Consider the following 22021-nt stretch of genomic DNA (forward strand, 5'->3'; position numbering starts at 1 on the left):
GTTGAAGACAACTTGTCTTCATTATAGGTGTGTCGTGTGTTAGTTTCCTCCACTCACAAAACTGACCGTCATCTTATAAGTGAAAAATAATTGAGTATGGAGTTAAACCACTACAAAGCTTATCCAAGGGCAATGCATTTCTCCTGATTTTCTTGATTCCTACACCAGTAAACGGCTAACTGTTACACTACATGTCGTCGCTGCCCAGGTTTTCTCCTTTAGGCTGTGATATTTTATATTTATGCATAAACCATGATTCTCCTGGTGGACTAAACATCTCCCAGGCTTGCATGTTCCCTTTACATCTTGCTACTATATAATGGCCCTGTTAAGTTTATGATAATTTCCTGTCTCATAAATGATAATGTTCTAGTTATAATACAGTAACACATGACTTACGAGTAAAACAAGCTCAAATTCACAATAGCTGTGACGTCCCGTCGAAGTAGTCTTGATCTAAATTAAAAGACAGGCCGTCGAAAACTGTCTTTACAAAGTTTTATGAATGTGGAGCTGATCAACTAGAACCAGTTTAACGCAGGCGATCAGAGCGGCGCGTAAACAAGTGGTCATATTGTGATTGCACGACTCTTCATCGCTAAGTTACAGGAGACGTGGGCTCCATGCCATTTCCCTATGGCTGTTTCCACGATGGGCTATCGTTCTCGAGGCCTTTTGGCAATAAGCGGTCAATGGTGTTCCCTTTTGTAGACTGACAAAGTGTTTACTAAATACAACTTTTCTTCCACAAATATGATTTGGGATAAACGTAGAAGTTCTTCAAGATAACTGGCGAAAGAAAGGTGTTTTTGTTATCCCTTGCACTAAAACAAAATCAATTTAAAAAAGAGGATGACGGATGGAGTTGAAATTTATCAATTTTACACGAGTTTTTATGTTTGTGTGCATTTACTAGTGATGACACATGGGAGCACCTACCTGAAATGGATAGCTGAGGTGACTATCGGAGTAGGCCTACGTACGGACACACGTTACTTGGCGAAAAGTAACGTGTATTGTGAACAGGACGGGAAGTAAGACTGCAGAGGTGTTCAATGTAAGCTTGTGGAACAAGACAAGGTTCATTTAATATCAGGCCTACACTGAATTCCCTCTTTATCGTATTGTTGGGTAGAAACACAAACCAACAGAAAAAAAGAGAGAGAGAGAGACAAAAACGGGCAACATGGTCGGCACGGTAGTAGCCTACATTGTTACAGCTGCTGTCAGCTTCGCACGTGGAAACTAGGGCTAGCCTAGTTACCGCCGGCATCATCTGAATATCTTATGAACACGTGACTGAACGTGATTGTCATGTGATACAAAGATGGCGGGAGGACAAGGCTTCGAATTCATGCGACGAACTCGGTTCTCCTAAGTCATGGAGAGTTTATTTGACTGGTTTCGATTTACTTTTTGTAATGTAACTAGCACAATACAATCAACTCTTTCAAAGGAGCGATAAAATGTAGTGGTGGCGTGGTTATCAGATGATATAGAGGAATGAGAACATTTTATCGGTGGATTATCAGCAGGCCCTACTTTGTATCATAGATCTGTCAAATCAGCTGACAGTGGTTGTCTGTGTGTGCATGTGTAGATATGGATTGATTTGAAGCCCTGAACAACACTATTGTTATAGTGGGTTGGCTTTGCACTCTGTACGAATCAAACTGAAGCTTAGGGTTAGAGAGCTGAGGGGAGTGTCACTCGGCCTGGCTATACTGAATCTAATTCTGTTTTGATCATGGGTAGGCCTAATGATCAGAGATCGTCGGATCAGGATAATTATGTGGTGTTTCTACAGCCAAAGTCAGTTGCGAATGCCAAAGCTAATGAGGAGTTCGGTGCCTTTCTGAGGAAGCAACAACAAAAACAGAGATGGCTGTTAGCAGCTGGTGTTCTCATGGCTCTCTTCATGGCAGGGTTAACTGCCACAGCCATATACACTCTGATCCAATCCTCCTGTCCGAATTTACATAAGGAATTAACAACTTCATCAACAGACCAAGATATGTATTCGCCGATATACCAACAACTTGACAGGCATCAGTTGAAACATGATTTTGAAGTGGATGTAATAGAAGTTGTCGTAGACCCAGAACTCAGCTTGGATTTGCCATTTGAAAGGCCTGACAGCAAACAGAAAACTTCCGGCATACAAAAACAAAAACAGACTGTAGGAGCCAGCTGTAGTATTAGTGAAGTCGGCTCCCGTTTTGACTGTATGCCTGGTGCAGTAGACCTGACAGAGGCTGAGTGTGTAGACCAAGGCTGTTGCTGGGATTCCTCAGTTCCCTCTATTGTTCCACACTGTTACTACCCATCAGATTTCCCTTCCTACAAAGTGACCAGTAATCAGCCGTCTGGATTAGGCTACAGCTTAAAGGTCTCCAGGGATACACCAACCAAATGGCCGAACGAAGTCAAAACTCTGGCTGTAGATGTTATGTATGAAACAGACGAGAGATTACGACTACGAGCAAGTATTTTTCTTTGTCATTAAATAATGTTTTACTCATTCTTTTGTGCATTATGGATACATATGCGGTTGTCACCAGTATAAATAATGGCCCTTAAAGTTAGTAATGAACATTCTGTGTGAGAACTAGGTTTGATCTCTAAACTAAAACAGACCATAAGCAGAATATATTAACATTTTTTTTATAAATTTTGCGTTTGAATGTCATATATGATATCAGTGACATGTTGTGTAACTGTGTAAGCTCGTACCTGACAATTTATATCGTGCTGAAATTTGGGTATATATATATCTATAGCAGAGGTAAATTCAGTTGCTGTTAAATTTTTCATGTTCTATTTCTCAGGTCTATGACCCAGCTACTGCACGCTATGAGGTGCCTCTTGTTGTACCCAATGTTGACACACCTGCTCGGAACCCAGCTTACCAGGTGAAACTGCCAGACCCAGGGATGACCTTTTCTATACGTGTAACCAGACCAGGATCTCAAAACCTTCTGTATGTTGTGCATGATTGTTATGTACAAATAATCATCCAAACTATCTATGCATTGCCAATTGTTTTACGTGCAAATAATCATCAAAACCTTCTGTAAATAGTGCTTGATAAGTACACACAAATAATTATCTTCAAACCTGTGCCTGATTATTACACACAAATAATTCTCAGACCTTTCTGTATTTAGTGTTTGATTGTTACAAAAGATAATCCTTAAAACCTTCTGTATGCTGTGCTTGGTTGTTACAGATAATCCTCAAAACCTTCTGTATGCAGTGCTTGGTTGTTACAGACAATCCTTAAAACCTTTTGTATGTAGTGCTTGGTTGTTACAGATAATCCTCAAGAACATACGTGTCTATATTTGCATATCCTTTTGTGTCCTTCTTAAGGTTTGATACCTCCAGAGGTGCTCCCCTCATCTTTGCTGACCAGTTCATACAACTTAGCACACAACTTGGATCTGACTATTTATTCGGCCTGGGGGAGCACAGAGGTACATTTTTGCACAGCCTGAATTGGACTAAGCTGGCTTTCTGGACCAGAGATCAGCCTCCTGAAGTAAGATGTATTTCTGCAGTGATTGATCTAGCTTCAATGGCAGCTCATCACTTAGGGTTTTTCAACAGAGTGTCATTGTTTTCACCCATGCTTATGTCTGTACATGACCAGGGCTAATGAAACAGTTTCGTTAAATTGAGTTATTGCTCTATATAAGAAACGGGAAAATATGTTTTGAAAACATGTGTTTCTGTTGATGTGTTCATATATTCTGATTTACTTGCTCCACTGTCATGAATACATGTATTGCTGCGGTTAGTATGTCATTCATATTCACTGTATACATGTAAATGTCATTTTATTAAGAGACTGAAATTTCCTTGTAAATGTTTTTATTGCTATATTTTTTCAGTATATAAATGACATCACAATTATTTGTATGATTGTAAACACAGTTATCTCTGAAGTACATTGTAATATACATATTAATAGATATTCAATATCTTAATGATTTTTTCCATTTAAACTCAGCCTAATCTGAATTTGTACGGAGACCACCCTTTCTTCCTCGGCCTGGATAGCCAGGGCAGTGCTTATGGTGTATTCCTCCTCAATAGCAATGCTATGCGTAAGTTATACACTAACTTCAGTGCTGAAAATTGGCTGGGACAACAGTGGGTTTTGAACCGGTGATCTGTGAGTCATCTAATCACCAGCACTGAATTCATCTCAGCTATTTGGACACTGCAGCCAAGAGAACTCCACCGAAAAACAAGGAGGTTACTTTGATGATCAGAGATGACAGCTCCTATACCTGAAGATATCAGATTTCTAGATATCATTTGGGCAGTTCAAAACCTGGGGCAGTCTAATTTTCTAGAATCAGAATAACATTACACTGTTTTATGTGGAACTTCAAACCATCTTCTTTGTTTTAACCAATATGTTTGCTTTTCTGACATGGCAGAGATCTTATTTATAACTGCAAAGACCATTAACTGATTCATGTTTTTCAAGCTTGCTTACCATGACATTGCATTCTGGCATACATGTGTGAATATAAATTATATCTTAAATGTTGAAAAAGCAGAATAAATATTAGATAACGTATTTTGAAATTGTACCAATCAATCTACAAAAGGTGTATTAACTGTTTTTGGATATAGACCATTAAAGTGTAACTATTTGTTGGCATTGTAAGGCTGAAATATTAACCATGTAGCAATAAACCTGAATCCTTCATGCATGCTTCTTTACACTGTGTTTATGACAGAGGTGGATCTACAACCAATGCCAGCATTAACATACAGGACAATTGGAGGAATACTTGACTTCTACATCTTCACTGGGCCCAAACCTGATGACGTGCTCAGACAATACACTGATGTGATTGGTCGACCTACTTTGCCTCCCTACTGGGGATTGGGTTTTCACCTGTGTAAATTTGGTTATGGAAGTGCGGATGAGCTGAAGAAAATTATCGCGAGAAATAGAGCTTCTAAGATACCTTATGTAAGTGCTCATACATGCATCTGTCTGAATATGTGGTTGAAGTTATGTTAATTTATGTATAACTATGAATAAGTGGTGCAAACTTTAATAACCTTTTTTTGATACCTTTTCGCTCAAAAAATGATTTGGTTGTCCATTAATAAGCAAACGATTTAACGGCGTTGACAAAATCATGCTGCTCTGAACTATCAAAGCATGCTATTGCCGTTTTGGCTACCACCATGTCTGTCATTCTGCTCATTCATGAACTTATTGGAGGATGAATTTGGTTGCCCAAGAAATTAAACAATCAATAATTTTGCACCCATTATGTATCGTGATTTTTAAGGCCTATTTATTTTTATCGCCAGAAACAGGTAGGAACTTTAAGGATTGTGTCATAGCTTTGTACATGCATATACAGAAGAACACAGGAGACATAGAAACACGGACTTCATTTTTTCCATTCAATGTCCATGTATGACAAACTTTTGTTACAAATTCCTCATTAGTGTGCTCATGATACCTTTAAAAGATGGTATTTACATGTCTTTTTTTCTCTGTGTTGGTAAATTCTTTTTTTTTCTCAATAGTATATATGAAAATGTCGCAGATTAACATAGGTAATTATGAAATTATGAAATGCTGAAAAAAAAAAACATCTTTTATTCCATTAGTTATTTCTTTTTTTAGGATACACAGTGGAATGACATAGATTATGCCAGAGCAGATTTAGACTGGACTTATAGCAAAGCAACTTATGCTGACCTGCCAGACATTGTGCAGGACTTACATGATAATGGCCAGCATTACATCATGATTGTGGTAAGTGGTTGTAGTGGGGTGTAACATGGCAGTTGTAAAGTGTAACATGGCACTTGTAAAGAGTAATGTGACCGTTGTAAAGTGTAAAACATGGCTTTTGTATATTGTAACATGGCAGTTGTAAAGTGTAAAACATGGCTATTGTATATTATAACATGGCAGTTGCAAAGTGTAAAACATGGCTGTTGTATATTGTAACATGGCAGTTGTAAAGTGTAAAACATGGCAGTCGTACATTGTAACATGGCAGTTGTAAAGTGTAAAACATGGCTGTTGTATATTGTAACTTGGCAGGTGTAAAGTGTAACATGGTAAGCAAGTACAGGGATTATGGTAATCAAATGGATATGGTGGGGTAGATGCACGCAATGGTTTTATATATCACAATACTCTGTTATTGTAATGTGAAACAAAATCCTATTTGTAACTAAAGGTAATTTTTTTTAAAAATTATTTGTAACTAAAGGTAATTCATACCCAGAGCGTTGTCTGCGACGGTATGAGTAGCCAGCAACAGGGAAAACAATGCTAAACAAAATGTTAGCAGTGGTATCTTAAAAAGTACTGGGTGTATTGAACTCGAGTTTTGCATACATGTAGAGCACAATAACACAAGGGGGGGTATTCAGAGGGGTTCATAGAAGTCATATTTCAATGTACTGACCACCACTTTGTGGGCAAAATTGAGTTTTTTTCTTCAACTGAAATTGATTTTTTGGGGTTTTGAGAAACTATTTGAAATTGACTATTTTTGTACGTTACTATACTTCATTGATTGAAGTAATTGGCACTGTTTGTATGTGAACTCAAACTGGACTCCTACAGATAGTTGATACTGCAAGCTGATAATCGGCACACTTTGTAGTTTAATATTGTTACATGTATTTCAGGATACCAGTCCAGTGAAGTGTGGAGATCTGCCCAGAAATCTTACAACCTAGAGCATCAGCCTAGATTAACTTGAGCAATTGGCCTTTATATCACTTGTAAAAAAATATTTAGTAGTCATGAATCAAGACGGAATGGCCATGCACTAATGCCTTATGGAATATGTGTTTATCGCTCTCAGTCTGTAAAAGAAAATGTCAAAAATGATGAAAAGAAACAAAAGCATTTAAGAAACTTAATGACTGGGTAGTAATCATGTGAAATTTACTGTGAAAATCCGCCATCAGTAATGAGAAAACTAAGAGATCCACAAATAGTGATTTACGTCATGGAATATTAACTATGATGATATTTAAATAGTTATAGAGAGGCTACATCTTTAGAGAGATAAATTACACTGTTTTGTTATGTGTCAATGAATTGTCATGTTTTCCATGACAAATACGGCTTGATCTTAATGGCCTGAAGTCCTGTCAGCTACTCATCTCCATGTTCAGTCTTTGAACAAAAAACATGTTTTTATATCAAGTTGATGCCGCTGGTAAACATTCATATCTGGCAAAGAAGGTTTTAATTTCACTGCTATAAGCCATTTATCAAACTTCAGACTCCCGAAAAGGAAAACTGGCGGCAACCTGCGTGCTTGCCTTGAAAGGAGCTGAAGATAGTAGCGCTACCAGATGCCAAGGGGAGGAAACCAATCAGACCGCATGAGCTCACATGCAGTCACTCGCGCAACATTAATGTCAAAAACAGAACGGTCAAAGCCGATGTAGGACAAATTATTCATGAGATTTGTCAGAGATCAAAGAAGGTTAAAACGTCTCGTATTTCATTTCATACACTTATACGCTTCCATAAATTGCCTTCTTGAAGATTTTTGTAAAAGGGAGATAACTCGTAATGCAGATTGTTTCGCAGAGCTTTGGATACGTTCAGTTGAGTTTATGTAAAATTTTGAATATTTCTTTCAAAAAACACCTGCAGATTGAATAAATATAACCAGTTATTGAGTTTTCTATTCAATCAACAGACCAACTATTGGCTCATCCAGACAACCTCTGTCAACCCCTGATTCCAACATTGATCCACTTTGTGCATATTAAATAGCTTAAATTACTAAATTCATGTCTTAGTATATTGTGTATTAGAATATGTGTTTAACAAAATGTTAGGAGCGTTATCTTAAAACATACTGCATGTTTTCAGCTCAGGTTTTGAACACATGTGGAGCACAGTAACAGGGAGAGGAGCATTTTAAAGATAAAGATGTAACCTAATGTGGAAGAGCATGTAAGGAGACACTGCATGTATAATGAAAGGAGATGTAAGGAGACACCGCATGTATAATGAAAGGAGATGTTAGGAGACACTGCATGTATAATGAAAAGAAATGTAAGGAGACACCGCATGTATAATGAAAGGAGATGTTAGGAGACACTGCATGTATAATGAAAGGAAATGTAAGGAGACACTGCATGTATAATGAAAGGAGATGTTAGGAGACACTGCATGTATAATGAAAGGAGATGTTAGGAGACACTGCATGTATAATGAAAGGAGATGTTAGGAGACACTGCATATATAATGAAAGGAGATGTGAGGAGACCCTGCATGTATAATGAAAGGAGATGTTAGGAGACACTGCATGTATAATGAAAGGAAATGTAAGGAGACACCGCATGTATAATGAAAGGAGATGTTAGGAGACACTGCATGTATAATGAAAGGAGATGTTAGGAGACACTGCATGTATAATGAAAGGAGATGTAAGGAGACACTGCATGTATAATGAAAGGAGATGTTAGGAGACCCTGCATGTATAATGGAAGGAGATGTTAGGAGGCACTGCATGTATAATGAAGAACTATTTGCTATCTGTGAGTTTTGGAAACTAATCAGTGGCCTTGGGCCCAGGTAGTCATACCCAAAGTCAGTTGCTAAGCAGTGTTGGTGTAGGCTACATCATATACAAACTGTTATTTTCTTTCACCAGGACCCAGGGATCAGCTCCACACAGCCTACTGGGAGTTACCCACCTTACGATGAGGGTCTACAGGAGGAGCTGTTTGTGAAAAAGGCAGATGGATCCGGTCCTCTAATGGGCAAGGTCTGTGTATCATTTGAAAGAGTTCATTTTTTTCTGTGCACTGTTGCTAAAATTTATGCACAATATGTTTGTGTACAGTACAGTTAGCATGAGAGTAATGAGATCATAATTTGATGACGTAATTGAAACACACGCAGGTGAAAGTATGTGGGGTGTTTATAGCAAAATGCTGCTACAGGTTGTTGCATCTACAGGTACATGTACTTTCTTATTGACACTAACCTTTTTTCATTAATATATCAGTACTTGGACCAGTGTTAATTTCCATGAGTAGAGTTATCTTTTATATTTGTCTGATTCCTAAGCTATGTTGGATCCATCGGACAGCCAAGTTATCACATAACAACTTCAGTAAACTATTTCTGCATGTTGCGACCTAAGTGTTTTCTGCAAATCTTAAAGGCAATCGTTTTTTTATTGACCCTCAAAAGACAATTTTCTTTTCCGGTCATACATGGGACAGCCTGCCAACAACATGCAGATGGTCATTGGTTCCCCTCTCTGCCTGGTTTCTGGTTTCCTTCCACCATAATGCTGTCTGCCATTGTAAAAGACAAATATTCTTATCAAATAAATAAAACAAACAATTGTCAGCTGACAACAAACAACTTTCTCATCCATAAAGTATCTCCGATGTTTTTTATCTGAAAGATTAAGTGCACTCTACTGATAGTGGAATTTAAACTCTTTATTTGTCTTCCGTGTCAGGTTTGGCCTGGACCCACAGCATGGCCTGATTTCTTTCATCCGTCTGCACAAGACTGGTGGTACAGACAAGCTCAGAGTTACCATTCACAAATACCTTTTGATGGAATGTGGATCGTAAGTTATTGATTTTTTGTGCCGTTTGCCACCGACATCAGAGAGCAGTTATACCAGATTAATCCTGGGTCGAGTGACACCTAATACCTTACAACAGGAAGTTGTAACTCCCTCGCTTGGTGTTCAGCTTGAAGGGGATAGTGCAACAGCTGGCTGATCCGTATCACTATAATGGCTCGGGCTGGGAGGCTTACTTGCCTTCGGTAAGCTGTCTCAGTGAAGCGGCACTAGATAAAAGAGCGGTGGAAATCCGTCCTGCAACAAGGAGGCACATTACATGCACTCTAAGGATTCCTTCTTCATCATATGACTGAAAAATTGTTAAGTACGGCATTAAACCCCAAGCACTCACTCACTCAGAGAGCACTTACTGGTAGCTGACTTTGAAGATGGTGTAAAACGCATGGGTTTATGTATATTTTTTATTTCATTTAGGAACAGTGTTAATTTTTGTCTTTTAAGTCATACTGTTAGATAGGAAGAAATTTCTTCTTTAAAATGTGTCTTATTAAAATAAAGACAATGTTTATGATAATGTCTTTGGAACAGGTTTACAACTGAAAGAGTAGTGTAAAGGTGTAGTAAGGGCATTTACAAATTATTTATTATTCAAATAATATAGCGAATAGCCCTGAAAATTTTAACAGTGAATCTGTTGGACTTCGCAGTCATGGTAGTTGGCCATCTGTAGAAATTAGAATAGCTGATTTTTTAAATATATTTTGTATTTAAATGTATTACCTAATCTGTCCATATCATTAACCTATTTTTGTCTCTTAAGCTTATGTGCATTTTTTTTCCAATCTTTCCTTTAGGACATGAATGAACCATCCAATTTTGTTGATGGTTCTGTAGAGGGTTGCCCTGGAAATAGCAGTTTAGACCACCCTCCCTGGATGCCAGGTATTGTCATTGCACTCTTCATTGTAATATATATTATTGTTTATTTGCCCCATAGACTCAGTTCTCTTGTTTCACCTATGTTTCATATGCTGCAGTGAAATATTTAAATATTGACAGGCAAAAAGTTGTGATGAAAAAGTCTTTTGAGTGATCGTCATAGACAATTGCACAATATATTTGAAAATAAAGGTGCACATGGAGAACATGTGAATGCAGTCATCTGCTGTATGATGTGCTGTATGATGCAACATGAACCTTGGCTTTCATATTTACTCAGATTGGGCTTAAACAATCTCAGGGAAATGAGTAATGAAAAAAATCTCTTGAAAAAATAAAACTTAACAAAGTGTATTGAAAGAGTATCCTGTTTTCTTATGTATGTTTTTTTATATATATATTTGAATGACAGGAGTTGCACAAAATAGTCTGATGGCCAAAACAGTGTGTCCCTCAGCTGTCCAGTTTGTCTCATCGCATTACAACCTGCACAACATGTATGGCTTCAGTGAGGCACGGGCTTCACACAGGTATGGTTTGCTTGTGTGGTGGGACTAAACAAGTTATCAATGTCCATTTATTTTTTCCTTCCAAAAATGGCAAGAAGGAATTATTTATTTTAGAACATTGATTTGTTTTATTTTATGTTTAATCTTTGGGAGGTACACGGAGAAAAGAGGGAGGCGTGTGTCGAGAGGAATGTTTAATGTCATTCACAAATACGAATAGTAGTCATCTTATTATAAGAGTTGCAATTTAAATGAAATAAACTGTATCATCTGTACAAGTATACACTGTACTTTAACTTTATATGAAATCATAGAATATACTTTAATGGGCATGTTCAGTATGGTTAGATAAGGGAGACATTTTTGTTTGTGTATTGACTTTCCTAAACTTCCTGACTTTGACTGAGGCACTTTAAAGCTTTTAAAGGATACATGAAACGCCTTTTATTTCTTAATATAGAGGCCATAGGATGTGGCCGAATGTGTGAAAGTATAAAAAACCTTCTCAGCTTTCTTCTTGGGGCCTAAAAAAGGCTTTAAATCAAGTAGCATGTTGGTTGGTGTCAAAAGTGATACTGTAATTCTTCAACCTTTTCGCATGTTTGGAGGGCGTTTATTTAACTATATTCTTAAGTTATTTCTCTGCGTAGACTGATAAAATTATACTTATTGTGAAGCCCTGAAATTGGGCAATCCAACCAATGTAGTTTTGTCTCCAAAATCAATATCAGAATTTCCATAAATTGCACTGAAAGTTGCTCTTTTATATGTGAAAAGGTGGAGGATTTAGGGTAGCTGTCAAAAAAAACTTTGTTGAGGTGGAGAGTCAGAATTGGGGGCCCAAAGCTGGTCCCACGTTTTAAGTATGTTCATTATTGGTGTCATTTCAGAATATACCCATAGATTGACGGAAATTATGCTTAAAATAGAGAGATTATTAAGAAATATATAATATGACTCAAGAATGAAAGTTTTTTTTCCTCATTGTTTTGGCATATCTTCCTTCATTTTGCGTAAAACCGTATTCTTTGTTTTGTAGTACCTTTTCATGTACCCTTAAAGGTGATTCAAGTTTACACATGTTTGTTGTTAGGGTGTTGGAGAAGCTGAGGGGAGAGAGGAGTGTGGTGATCACACGGTCCACATTCCCTGGAACTGGGAGATATGCTGGCCACTGGCTGGGAGATAACCTCTCCTCCTGGCTAGATCTGTACTACTCCATTCCAGGTATGTTCTCATGGCTATATCTCTTCTACTCCATACCAGGTAAGTTCACATTGCTTGATCTGTACTACTCCACTCCAGGTAAGTTCTCATGGCTAGATCTGTACAAATCTATTCCAGGTAAGTCCACTTTGCTAGATCTGTACAAATCTATTCCAGGTAAGTTCACATGGCTAGATCTGTACAAATCCATTCCAGGTAAGTTCACATGGCTAGATCTGTACAAATCCATTCCATGTAAGTTCACATGGCTAGATCTGTACTACTCCACTCCAGGTTAGTCCATATGGCCAGATTTGTTTTACTCCATTCCAGGTAAGTTCATGTGAACGGATCTGTACTAATCCATTCTATGTATGTTCACATGGCTAGATCTGTACTACTCCATTCCAGGTAAGTTCACATGGCCAGATTTGTTTTACTCCATTCCAGGTAAGTTCATGTGAACGGATCTGTACTAATCCATTCTATGTATGTTCACATGGCTAGATCTGTACTACCCTGTTCCAGGTAAGTTCACATGGCTAGATCTGTACTACTCCATTCCAGGTAAGTTCACATGGCCAGATTTGTTTTACTCCATTCCAGGTAAGTTCATGTGAATGGATCTGTACTAATCCATTCTATGTATGTTCACATGGCTAGATCTGTACTACCCTGTTCCAGGTAAGTTCACATGGCTAGATCTGTACTACTCCATTCCAGGTAAGTTCACATGGCCAGATTTGTACTTTTTCATTTAACATGATTCTGATGACTTCTTGAAGATCGGCCATGTCTTTAAACACAATAACTGCCTGTAGCCTTTTTTGACTTTTCCAAGCTATGGTCTTACCAATAAGCAGTCACTCTTGTGGACCATGGAGCTGTCTTGAAGCCATGAAAATGTACAGTAAACTAGAGGTACATGTACATACAGCAAGTGTATTATTTTATTTCAGGTATTCTGAATTTCCAGCTGTTTGGTATCCCTTTAGCAGGCGTAGATATTTGTGGGTTTAGAGGGAAGACAAACCCTGAGCTTTGCACGCGCTGGATGCAGCTTGGGGCCTTCTATCCTTTCATGCGAAACCACAATGACCATGGCATGCAGGTAACGCGTAAAGCACACTTTTATATTTTCTTTTCTTTTTTTTCCTCACAGGTATTCTTAATTTCCAGTTGTTTGGAATACCACTGGTAGGTGCTGATATATGTGGCTTCAGAGGGATCACAAACCCTGAGCTGTGCACACGCTGGATGCAGCTGGGAGCATTCTACCCATTCATGAGAAACCATAATGCTCACACACAGGTGACTACTCTCAGTCCCCAAACCTCATCATGACTTCTACTGTCTCTACTGAGGCAATTGGTACATTGTACATGAGCGAGTAGTTCAGTAGATAGAGGATATTGCACAGTGAAAGTTGAATACCATAAATATTGCTCTCATGAAAGTTGGAAATGATAACCCATGAGGTGCCAAGAGTTGATTGGGTTGTCATTTCCAGTTTCTACAATAGTAATACTTATGGTATTCAACCTTCAGTGCAATTTTCTATTTATTATTTATATTTTGACAATATGATGCTATCGTGCATTTGACTGCATTTATGTTGGATGCTTCTAGCTGTAGGCCTTTACATATTTGTGTGTAGCGAGACGGTGTAAGTGATCTTGTAGGACACTGTGTCTTGTTGCGTGATGTAAGAATGACTAAACTTGTTTATGAAGTCATTTTGCTGATCTCAGATTGGTACGTCATATAACAAAATGTTTCTTTCTTTGACATTTAACATGTGAAGTAACACTTTTCTTAGTGAAGGAAATCATGACATTTCACTCATATATAAACAATGAACGTGTTTCACTTGATAAGGGACAGGATACGGCCTTGGTTTATCAGCCTCAGGCTGGTGCGTTGGTGTCAATAAGCTAATGTGGCCATCAGCTTTGCCTTAAATGAAGCTCATTAGAGCTCACTTTCCTGCCCCCTTGAAGCCACATTCGCGTTGCAGACGGACGCCATTTTGTTAAGAGAAATATCACAAGATTATCTGTTACGTTGAAATTCTGCATTGGGAATCATGTCTTCATTCGCAGTAACTTATAGTAAAAACGATGGAGAATCTGAAAATGCCAAGTAGAAAGTGTTACTTTTATGTGTTGCCATTTTCTTTTTTCTGGCCATAAAAAGCAGTTGCAACCTTAAGCTTCAAATGCCACAGTTGCTCTGTTGGGACGAGTGAGGTCCTAACAGAGCCCTCACCCTAAATTAGGCAAATTCTGACAATGTTGCTACATTTGCCTGCAGGACCAGGATCCCGGTGTGTTTGACAAGACAACCCAGGATAACATGAGACCTGCTGTCAATGCTCGCTACAACATGCTGCCCTATCTTTATACCTTGTTCTTCTACAGTAGTATGAATGGTTCATCAGTAGCCAGGCCATTGATGTTTGAGTAAGATATATTTATGGTACTCATGATTTATTTACACATTCATTCATCTATATGGATGTATGTAACCTAAAAGTAAAACTAAAGAATCGTGAAATGATGTATATAAGCTAAAAGTAAAAATGAAGAATCATGAAATGATGTATGTAAGCTAAAAGCAAAAATAAATAATCATGAAATGACATATGTAAGCTAAAAGTAAAACTAAAGAATCGTGAAATGATGTACATAAGCTAAAAGTAAAAATGAAGAATCATGAAATGATGTATGTAAGCTAAAAGCAAAAATATTGAATCATGAAATGATGTATGTAAGCTAAAAGTAAAACTAAAGAATCATGAAACGATGTATGTGAGCTAAAAGCAAAAATAACGAATCATGGAATGATATATGTAAGCTAAAAGCAAAAATATAGAATCATGAAATGATGTATGTAAGCTAAAAGTAAAACTAAAGAATCATGAAATGATGTATATAAGCTAAAAGCAAAAATGAAGAATCATGAAATGATGTATGTAAGCTAAAAGTAAAAATAAACAATCATGAAATGACCTGTAAGCTAAAAGTAAAACTAAACAATCATGAAATGATATATGTAAGCTAAATGCAAAAATAAAGAATCATGAAATGATGTATGTGAGCTAAAAGCAAAAATATAGAATCATGAAATCAAGACATAAAATGGCAAATCAAACAATCATTGGAGGGTTTTCATCATGAGATTAAAATTTCTTTCTGGACCAAGCAACATTTTAAGGTTGAAGAATTACAATACCTTACTCTACTTGTATTTGTAGGTTCCCTTCTCTACAGACATATTACATAGACAAACAGTTCATGTGGGGGGACAAACTTCTTATATCTCCAGTATTAACACAGGTAGGTTATAGAATCATCCAGTATTAACACAGGTTATAGAAATATCCATTATTAACACAGACAGGTTATAGAATCATCCACTATTAACACAGATAGGTTATAGAATCATCCAGTATTAACACAGATAGGTTATAGAATCATCCAGTATTAACACAGGTAGGTTATAGAATCATCCAGTATTAACACAGGTTAAAGAATTATCCAGTATTAACACAGATAGGTTATAGAATCATCCAGTATGCGATCGCTGTGAGATCCTGCTGGTTTCCACTCTGGCTGTACATGGGAAGGTCTGCCAGCAACCTGCGGAGGATGTTGGGTTTCCCCTGGGCTCTGCCCAGTTTCCCCCCACCATGATGCTGGCCACCATCGTATAAGTGAAATATTCTTGATTACTGTGTAAAACACCAATTTCCAGATCAAATAAATAAATAAATATGTAGCACTCTGGTACTCTGGTTTTCTCCATCCTCAAGAATATTGGCCATTCTATAAATGGAAAATTCTTGAAAAAGGCTTTGTCAGTATGTCAATTGAATAAGATGCTAAAATATTTTATGAGATAAAACTGTTTTTTTATTTTGGTCGTGTGTGTAATAATATTTGTGATTTCTTGTCTAATGTACAGGGAGCTACATCAGTGTATGCCTACATTCCTGCTGGAATTTGGTACGATTACTACACTGGGGCTGAGGTCAGAGGTCAAGATACATTTGTCACTTTGGATGCTCCAATAGATATGATAAACCTTCACATCCGAGAGGGAGCCATTATACCCACGCAGCCCCCTAATGTCACCACTACACTGGCGTAAGTACAGTATCCTGGGGGGTCATCCCTGATTGTCTGTGAACCATTCAGTGGTCAACCAAAATACAAACCAAATGTTAAGAGCCTACATTAAGTCCTTAACAAATTCAACCAAAAGTGTATAACTTCATACACAATTTGAAAACATGAGTCATGAGATGTTGAACACTGAAGTGTATTGTTCTAAGCACAACTCAAATAAACAAATAAATGAATAAAATGTATTGTTCACAGTGGGGCACGTGAACCTGAGAAAACATTTAACAAAAACTTGAATTGTGCTCACTTTGTCTGTGGTCAAAGTTGTTGAGGATTTGGGGCATTTAAATTATTAAGTTTAAATTATTAAAATGTGGTGGCGAGACTGTACTGGAATAGTGTTCAAATGGTTAGAATCATTGGTGAGGGCCATTGAGCAGAACCCACGGGGAATTAACTTTTGCCAGCAAAATGTACATAACTGATCATACTGTGTATGTACAAGTATGCATACATGTGACTTCCTGATTTAAAGCTCTACTGAAGTGAACGGTAAACATATTTGTTGGCATTATCAAGATTCATGGAATACCAATTAATAAAATTCCTGTTTTTCTGTATTCTTTCTCAGAACTTAAATTGTAAAATGTCAGTCAGTCTGAAGTGTTTGTTCGTGAATGTAACCCTAGAAAAAGGTACTGTTTCAAGGACAGATAGTTTTTCAATTTAATTTCTCAACTAGGTCAAACATAACAAATTTTCCAGGCAAACTTAAAATTTTACTAAGGGGTTATGAACTCAGAGTAACAGTATTTTCTATTTGGTATGGACTGTTAAACTTGAAACGTTTACCAATTCAGGAGGAAGGGAAAGTATGGTTTACTGGTGGCCCTGTCCGACTCCGGAGAGGCTGATGGGGAACTGTTTGTGGATGATGGAGTATCTCTAGGTATGTCTGCACACAGGATATTTCAGATCACAGATAAATACAGTTTTATATTGGAATTCATCAGTGTTGATACGTGTATGTTATGTGTAATTTAGAGATTCTCTCTGGCATAGTGGTTATTGTGCTTGACCAGCATAGTGCCCCACGAGCCTCCCACCAGTGCTGTCGCTGTTAGTTCAAGTCCGGCTCATGTTGGCTTCCTCTCCTGGCTCTGTCTGGCTTCCTCCCACCATAAATCTGACCGTCATGCTATAAGTGAAATATTCTTGAGCAAGGCGTAAAACACCATTGAAATAAATAAAATGTAATTTGGCTTCTGATTTTTGGACATCAGTATCATTTTCGAGAATTTTTTATAAAATTTTTAGAAAAATCATGGCCTTTGCTCCAGTTGTATTGATGTACCTTGAATGTTTCTTGAAACCCTGGGCTTTGAGGCCGTAAGTAAATTGTGCATTGTGTGTCTTTTAAAGTTTGGGGTTTTATGACCATTGTCTAATTGGTGTCCAAAAAAATTTCACTCTGATGGCAGTCCGGTTTATGGACATAGGATAAACAGAGCTATCACTAAATCTTGTACTTCAAACTGTCTTGGAGCAAACACAGGTATCTGCATTTGAACATCATACATGCTTGATGAAGGGGCATGTAGTCAGAAGTACAATTACAACACACTAAGTTAGTACTGAGCCAGCAAGGCTTATCTTGAGTTTTTTTAACATCATTCATTATTTACAAAAAGACGTGTTTTATTTGCTGGGTAAATCAGGTATTGCCCTAAATTTTAAAATAGTATTTACGACATGTTTGCTGATGGAAGTTCAGAGCTTCACATTCAAAGAGAAGACCTTACACCTGATCATATATAAGGTGACTAAGTGAGGTGTCACTTTGGGCATTTCAGGTATAATGCCTCAACAAGGCACAATAAAAAATATGTTATTTGACTTGGGTCGCTTCTGTAAATGTAAGGTTTTAATTTTCATCGCAAACCACAAGCCCTTGACCCAGTAAACTTTGGACAAGATGGATTTTTGTAGGTTACTTTCACTTTACTGCTCTCAGAGACTAAATTGGAAGCATTAAGCAGTCAACAAAGGTCATAGCATTTTTCAAGCGGGTTTGTGTGAAGTTTGTCGGGGAGCCTTCTGACAATAATGCATACACAATACACAAGTTCTCGGTTTTGCGTATTGAACATAAATAAAGCCACCTGATGCTGCTTGACCATTGTATACCTGAGGTGAGAGCCTCCGTGGCCAAGGGGGTCAGCACTCAAGCATGGCACAATGACTCGGGAGTCTCCCACCAAGGCGGTCGCTCCGTGCTGGCTTCCTCTCCAGCTGTACTTGGGACATGCAGATGATTGTGGGTTTCCCCCAGGCTCCGTCCGATTTCCTCCCACCATAATGCTGGCTTCTGTTCTATAAGTAAAATATTCTTGAGTATGGCGTAAAACACCAATCAAATAAATAAATAAATATATGCGAGGTTCATTTGCTGGACATTTACTTAGCCAGTTCTAGCTTTTTTCAGCATGCTGAGTTTCAAAGAGTATCCTACCTGACCTTATAAGGCTACAAGGTGAACTCCTGGATAAACTGATTTGCTGCTAAAATCCTGTCACATGTGGGAAAGTGCACCATTTACTTAATGCTTAAACATTGGAGTGCTCAAAGTTTCTTCCTTCCTCGAAACGATCGCCATCATACAAGTGGAATATTTCTGAGTAGAGCATTTGTAAATAAACAAACCAATCAATAAATCAAAACCAAGTTTCATAAATGATTAAATCCGAGTTCTGTCTTACTTTCTGCAGAAACAATAGAGTCTGGAAGCTATTCCTTCTTTACCTTCAGTGTCAGGAATGTAAGTACAGTATAAACAATTTAGCATAGAAATTCAAACACCTGTTTGATATTCTATTAAGTTATGCATGATTGTCTAAGCATGTATCTGCTGCTTATTGGACCAGATGAAAAATGAATTACCTGTAATGACATAAGATTTTGCCCATAAAAGTGCATTTTTAGAGGCAAATAAATGTCACAAAATATTATTTTTGGTGCTGAGGCTTACAATTTTCTCGTAGAATATCATCCCATGTTCCAAGCAAACTTCAAGACATGTTTCTGACATCAATAGAACTCACATAATGAGGAAAAATGGATGAGTCAGTCATGAGCAACATTAATGGTCATTTAGGGTATTTGTTAGTGTTCTATTTGCATATAAAATACCCATGTAATGATGAGATTGGAATGTCGCCAGCAGGGCATTTTGTTTGAAGAATGGCATGTACCGCTTTGCAGAGAAGTAGCTCTGTGCACTGGACAATAAAAGTACGTTTTAAGTGTGTTGTCACTTGACACATCCTGCATCAGTATCTGTACCCCCCTTACATCCTGTTTCAGAACCAGCTGACATCTTCCGTCAAACAATCTAAATATCACCCGGACACTGGAATCCTCCTGGGAAGATGCAGACTCATGGGCCTCAAGTCTAAACCAGACACAGTCATGGCTAATGGAGCCTCTGTGCCATTTTCATTTAATGCCACTATCAGTGTAAGTATTTGCATGAAATATCCACAAGAAGAAACAGTGCAACATGACAGAAGTATGCTGTAACAATTTATACAGTCTCATCATGCGTGAAATTTACAAAACCCTACGAATAAGTCACAAGTTTATTGTACATATCTGTGGCTCTAAAAGTGTAAAACTAACACTGTCTACAAATTACGATTCTTTTCATCTTCCCAAGAACAAGCGGATTCACTTCAATTTAATTCTTTTATCATCTGAAGGCGTTGTGAAACTCACAACGGACGATTAATTCTATCACATTGGCATGTTGAAACTGCAGTATAATAGTATGAAGCCTGAAAGTCATATGAACACGGAATGGCCAGAGCCTTTTGTGTTTTAGTCATATGTCTATAAACATGAACAGGTTTCATTAGAATTCAGCAAGTAATGCTTTTTTCTTTCTTTCTGCTTAGGTCCTTAATTTGGAGAACCTATCCCTTGACTTGATGTCAAGTATCACTATACAGTGGTAGAGTTCTGAAGAGTTGGAGAAGATGGTTTATCAAGCCAGGCTTTGAGTTTGATCCCCATTCTAGTCAGGGTTTGGAATCATACTGACTGTTAAGCCCAGCGTACACGGACAACATTTGTTGTCGAAAACTGGATTTTTTTATCCAGACAACTAAAATTCTTCGCAATTAACTCATGCGCGGGTAACCACAACTGCGTCTGGAACACTTGATCCAAAGATTCATCTTGTTTAATTTTGAGCATCAAAAAATCCAGAAACAAATAAGCCGGGAACATAACTTCGCTTTTCTGCGGGCAGTCTGGATCTTGTGAGGTCGTTGCCATTGACATCGACCAGTCAGCCTCTATGGAAATGTCATTACATTACAAACAAAATGGAAACTGTAACCACTTTTTGGGGTAACATGACCTGGGCCGTATAATGTGACAGTCTTTCGCCGCTGGAAATGTTGCTCATGTGCGGATAACCAATATCCCGGATCATTCGACATCGAGATCTGAAAGTCCGATTTCGAACAAATGTCCGTGTGGGCTGGGCATTAGGATGTTGACTTCGTGTATATTATAGGCTTTGAATTATAGAAATTTTAACGTGTATGTCTACGATTAATTGAAATTTGCGTGTACCAAATAGAAATTGCTGATGACTTTGCCAATGTTCTGTGATCTAAAAATCTATGGGCAGCTTGTGTAAGTGACAGGACTGGATGTCATAAGCAATCAGCATAATTGTATTGCTCATAATGGTACAGAATTTCAAATGTTATTTTGTATTGTTTTTTGTATTGTTCTAGTTTTAAATGTTTAAATGCTTTTGTCAGTGCTATTTTTTTTTTTTTTGAAATCGTACACATACTTTACTTCTCCAAGCATTCCATAAATTAACTGGGTTAACCTTTTTACGAAACTCTAAATTTGGACAATCCAATGGAAGAGTTAAGACGAGCATGTGTGCGAGTGTTTTCATGGGAGTTGTTAAAGATATTGCTTGACTCCAATGGTGCTGACAATTATTACCTGTCTGACGCTATTGTTTCAATTATAATGGCTTTTATCAAGTATTATAATAAATTTGCTTCAGAGTTAAACTGTCTGTTTCTTTCTTGTGGAATTATTTAATTTTTACCATTCAAATCCACTATAGCAGTGTGCTCAGGGTTACAGTGACCCAGTTGTTGTCAGCGTCATATGCAAAGATGAGAAGCTCAGTCCAGTCACTATGACTATCACCAAGACTATGTTTGTTGCCCAGCAAACAGCGATGCAGTGTCTTATCTTGTGTCAGGGCAAACTGTGCCACAGTCATCATTCAATGGGGCAGCATTTTAATTACATCTCCTTGAAGTTTTATTCAATACTCTGTAATTTTTCACTTATATGTGTATGAAGAAAATCAGCATTCTTGCCCGATAGAAGCAGAGCCTTAAGGCTCGATGCTTATGCAAACTGACATTGTTGATAGTATGGAGATAGATAACCATGGAATTTCAAAATTAAAACAGAAAGTTGCAGAAAGTCGGCTGGAGAATAAAAAACTTAATGAACGTGTGTCGTTTCTGGAACAAGGCAACGGCCTACTGAACAGTAGGATTCTACACCAAGAACGCTACAGTAGATCGCATAATCTTCGTTTTGGGGAAATCGCGGAAAC

General features: G+C 37.7%; 1 protein-coding gene across 2 annotated transcripts; it reads left to right on the top strand.

Moving 5' to 3' along the window:
* The first annotated feature begins 1332 nt into the window (after nucleotides 1-1332).
* On the top strand, nucleotides 1333-21449 carry LOC135467800 (lysosomal alpha-glucosidase-like). Of its 2 annotated transcripts, none has more exons than XM_064745660.1 (19): nucleotides 1333-2482; nucleotides 2829-2980; nucleotides 3373-3541; nucleotides 4013-4109; nucleotides 4755-4993; nucleotides 5666-5797; nucleotides 8682-8795; nucleotides 9504-9617; nucleotides 10433-10520; nucleotides 10930-11047; nucleotides 12120-12253; nucleotides 13192-13343; nucleotides 14546-14694; nucleotides 15489-15570; nucleotides 16199-16380; nucleotides 17220-17308; nucleotides 19128-19177; nucleotides 19723-19875; nucleotides 20313-21449. In XM_064745660.1, the coding sequence occupies exons 1-19, from the start codon at nucleotides 1748-1750 to the stop codon at nucleotides 20370-20372; spliced, it is 3009 nt and encodes a 1002-aa protein (XP_064601730.1). In that variant the 5' UTR covers nucleotides 1333-1747; the 3' UTR covers nucleotides 20373-21449. The 2 variants fall into 2 exon arrangements, with proteins under 2 accessions (XP_064601730.1, XP_064601739.1); XM_064745669.1 differs by lacking the exon at nucleotides 13192-13343 and adding an exon at nucleotides 13395-13543.
* The last annotated feature ends 572 nt before the right edge of the window (nucleotides 21450-22021 follow it).

This window comes from Liolophura sinensis, chromosome 1 (genome assembly GCF_032854445.1).
Source record: "Liolophura sinensis isolate JHLJ2023 chromosome 1, CUHK_Ljap_v2, whole genome shotgun sequence".
Classification (NCBI taxonomy): domain Eukaryota; kingdom Metazoa; phylum Mollusca; class Polyplacophora; order Chitonida; family Chitonidae; genus Liolophura; species Liolophura sinensis.

What these genes read in the sequence shown, in the direction of transcription:
- LOC135467800 (XM_064745660.1), top strand. Translation starts at nt 1,748, where the DNA reads ATGGGTAGGCCTAATGATCAGAGATCGTCGGATCAGGATAATTATGTG. An exon ending in CCAGAGATCAGCCTCCTGAA is followed by an intron (nt 3,542 to 4,012) that starts GTAAGATGTATT and finishes ATTTAAACTCAG; the next exon opens with CCTAATCTGAATTTGTACGG. An exon ending in AGCATTACATCATGATTGTG is followed by an intron (nt 5,798 to 8,681) that starts GTAAGTGGTTGT and finishes TTCTTTCACCAG; the next exon opens with GACCCAGGGATCAGCTCCAC.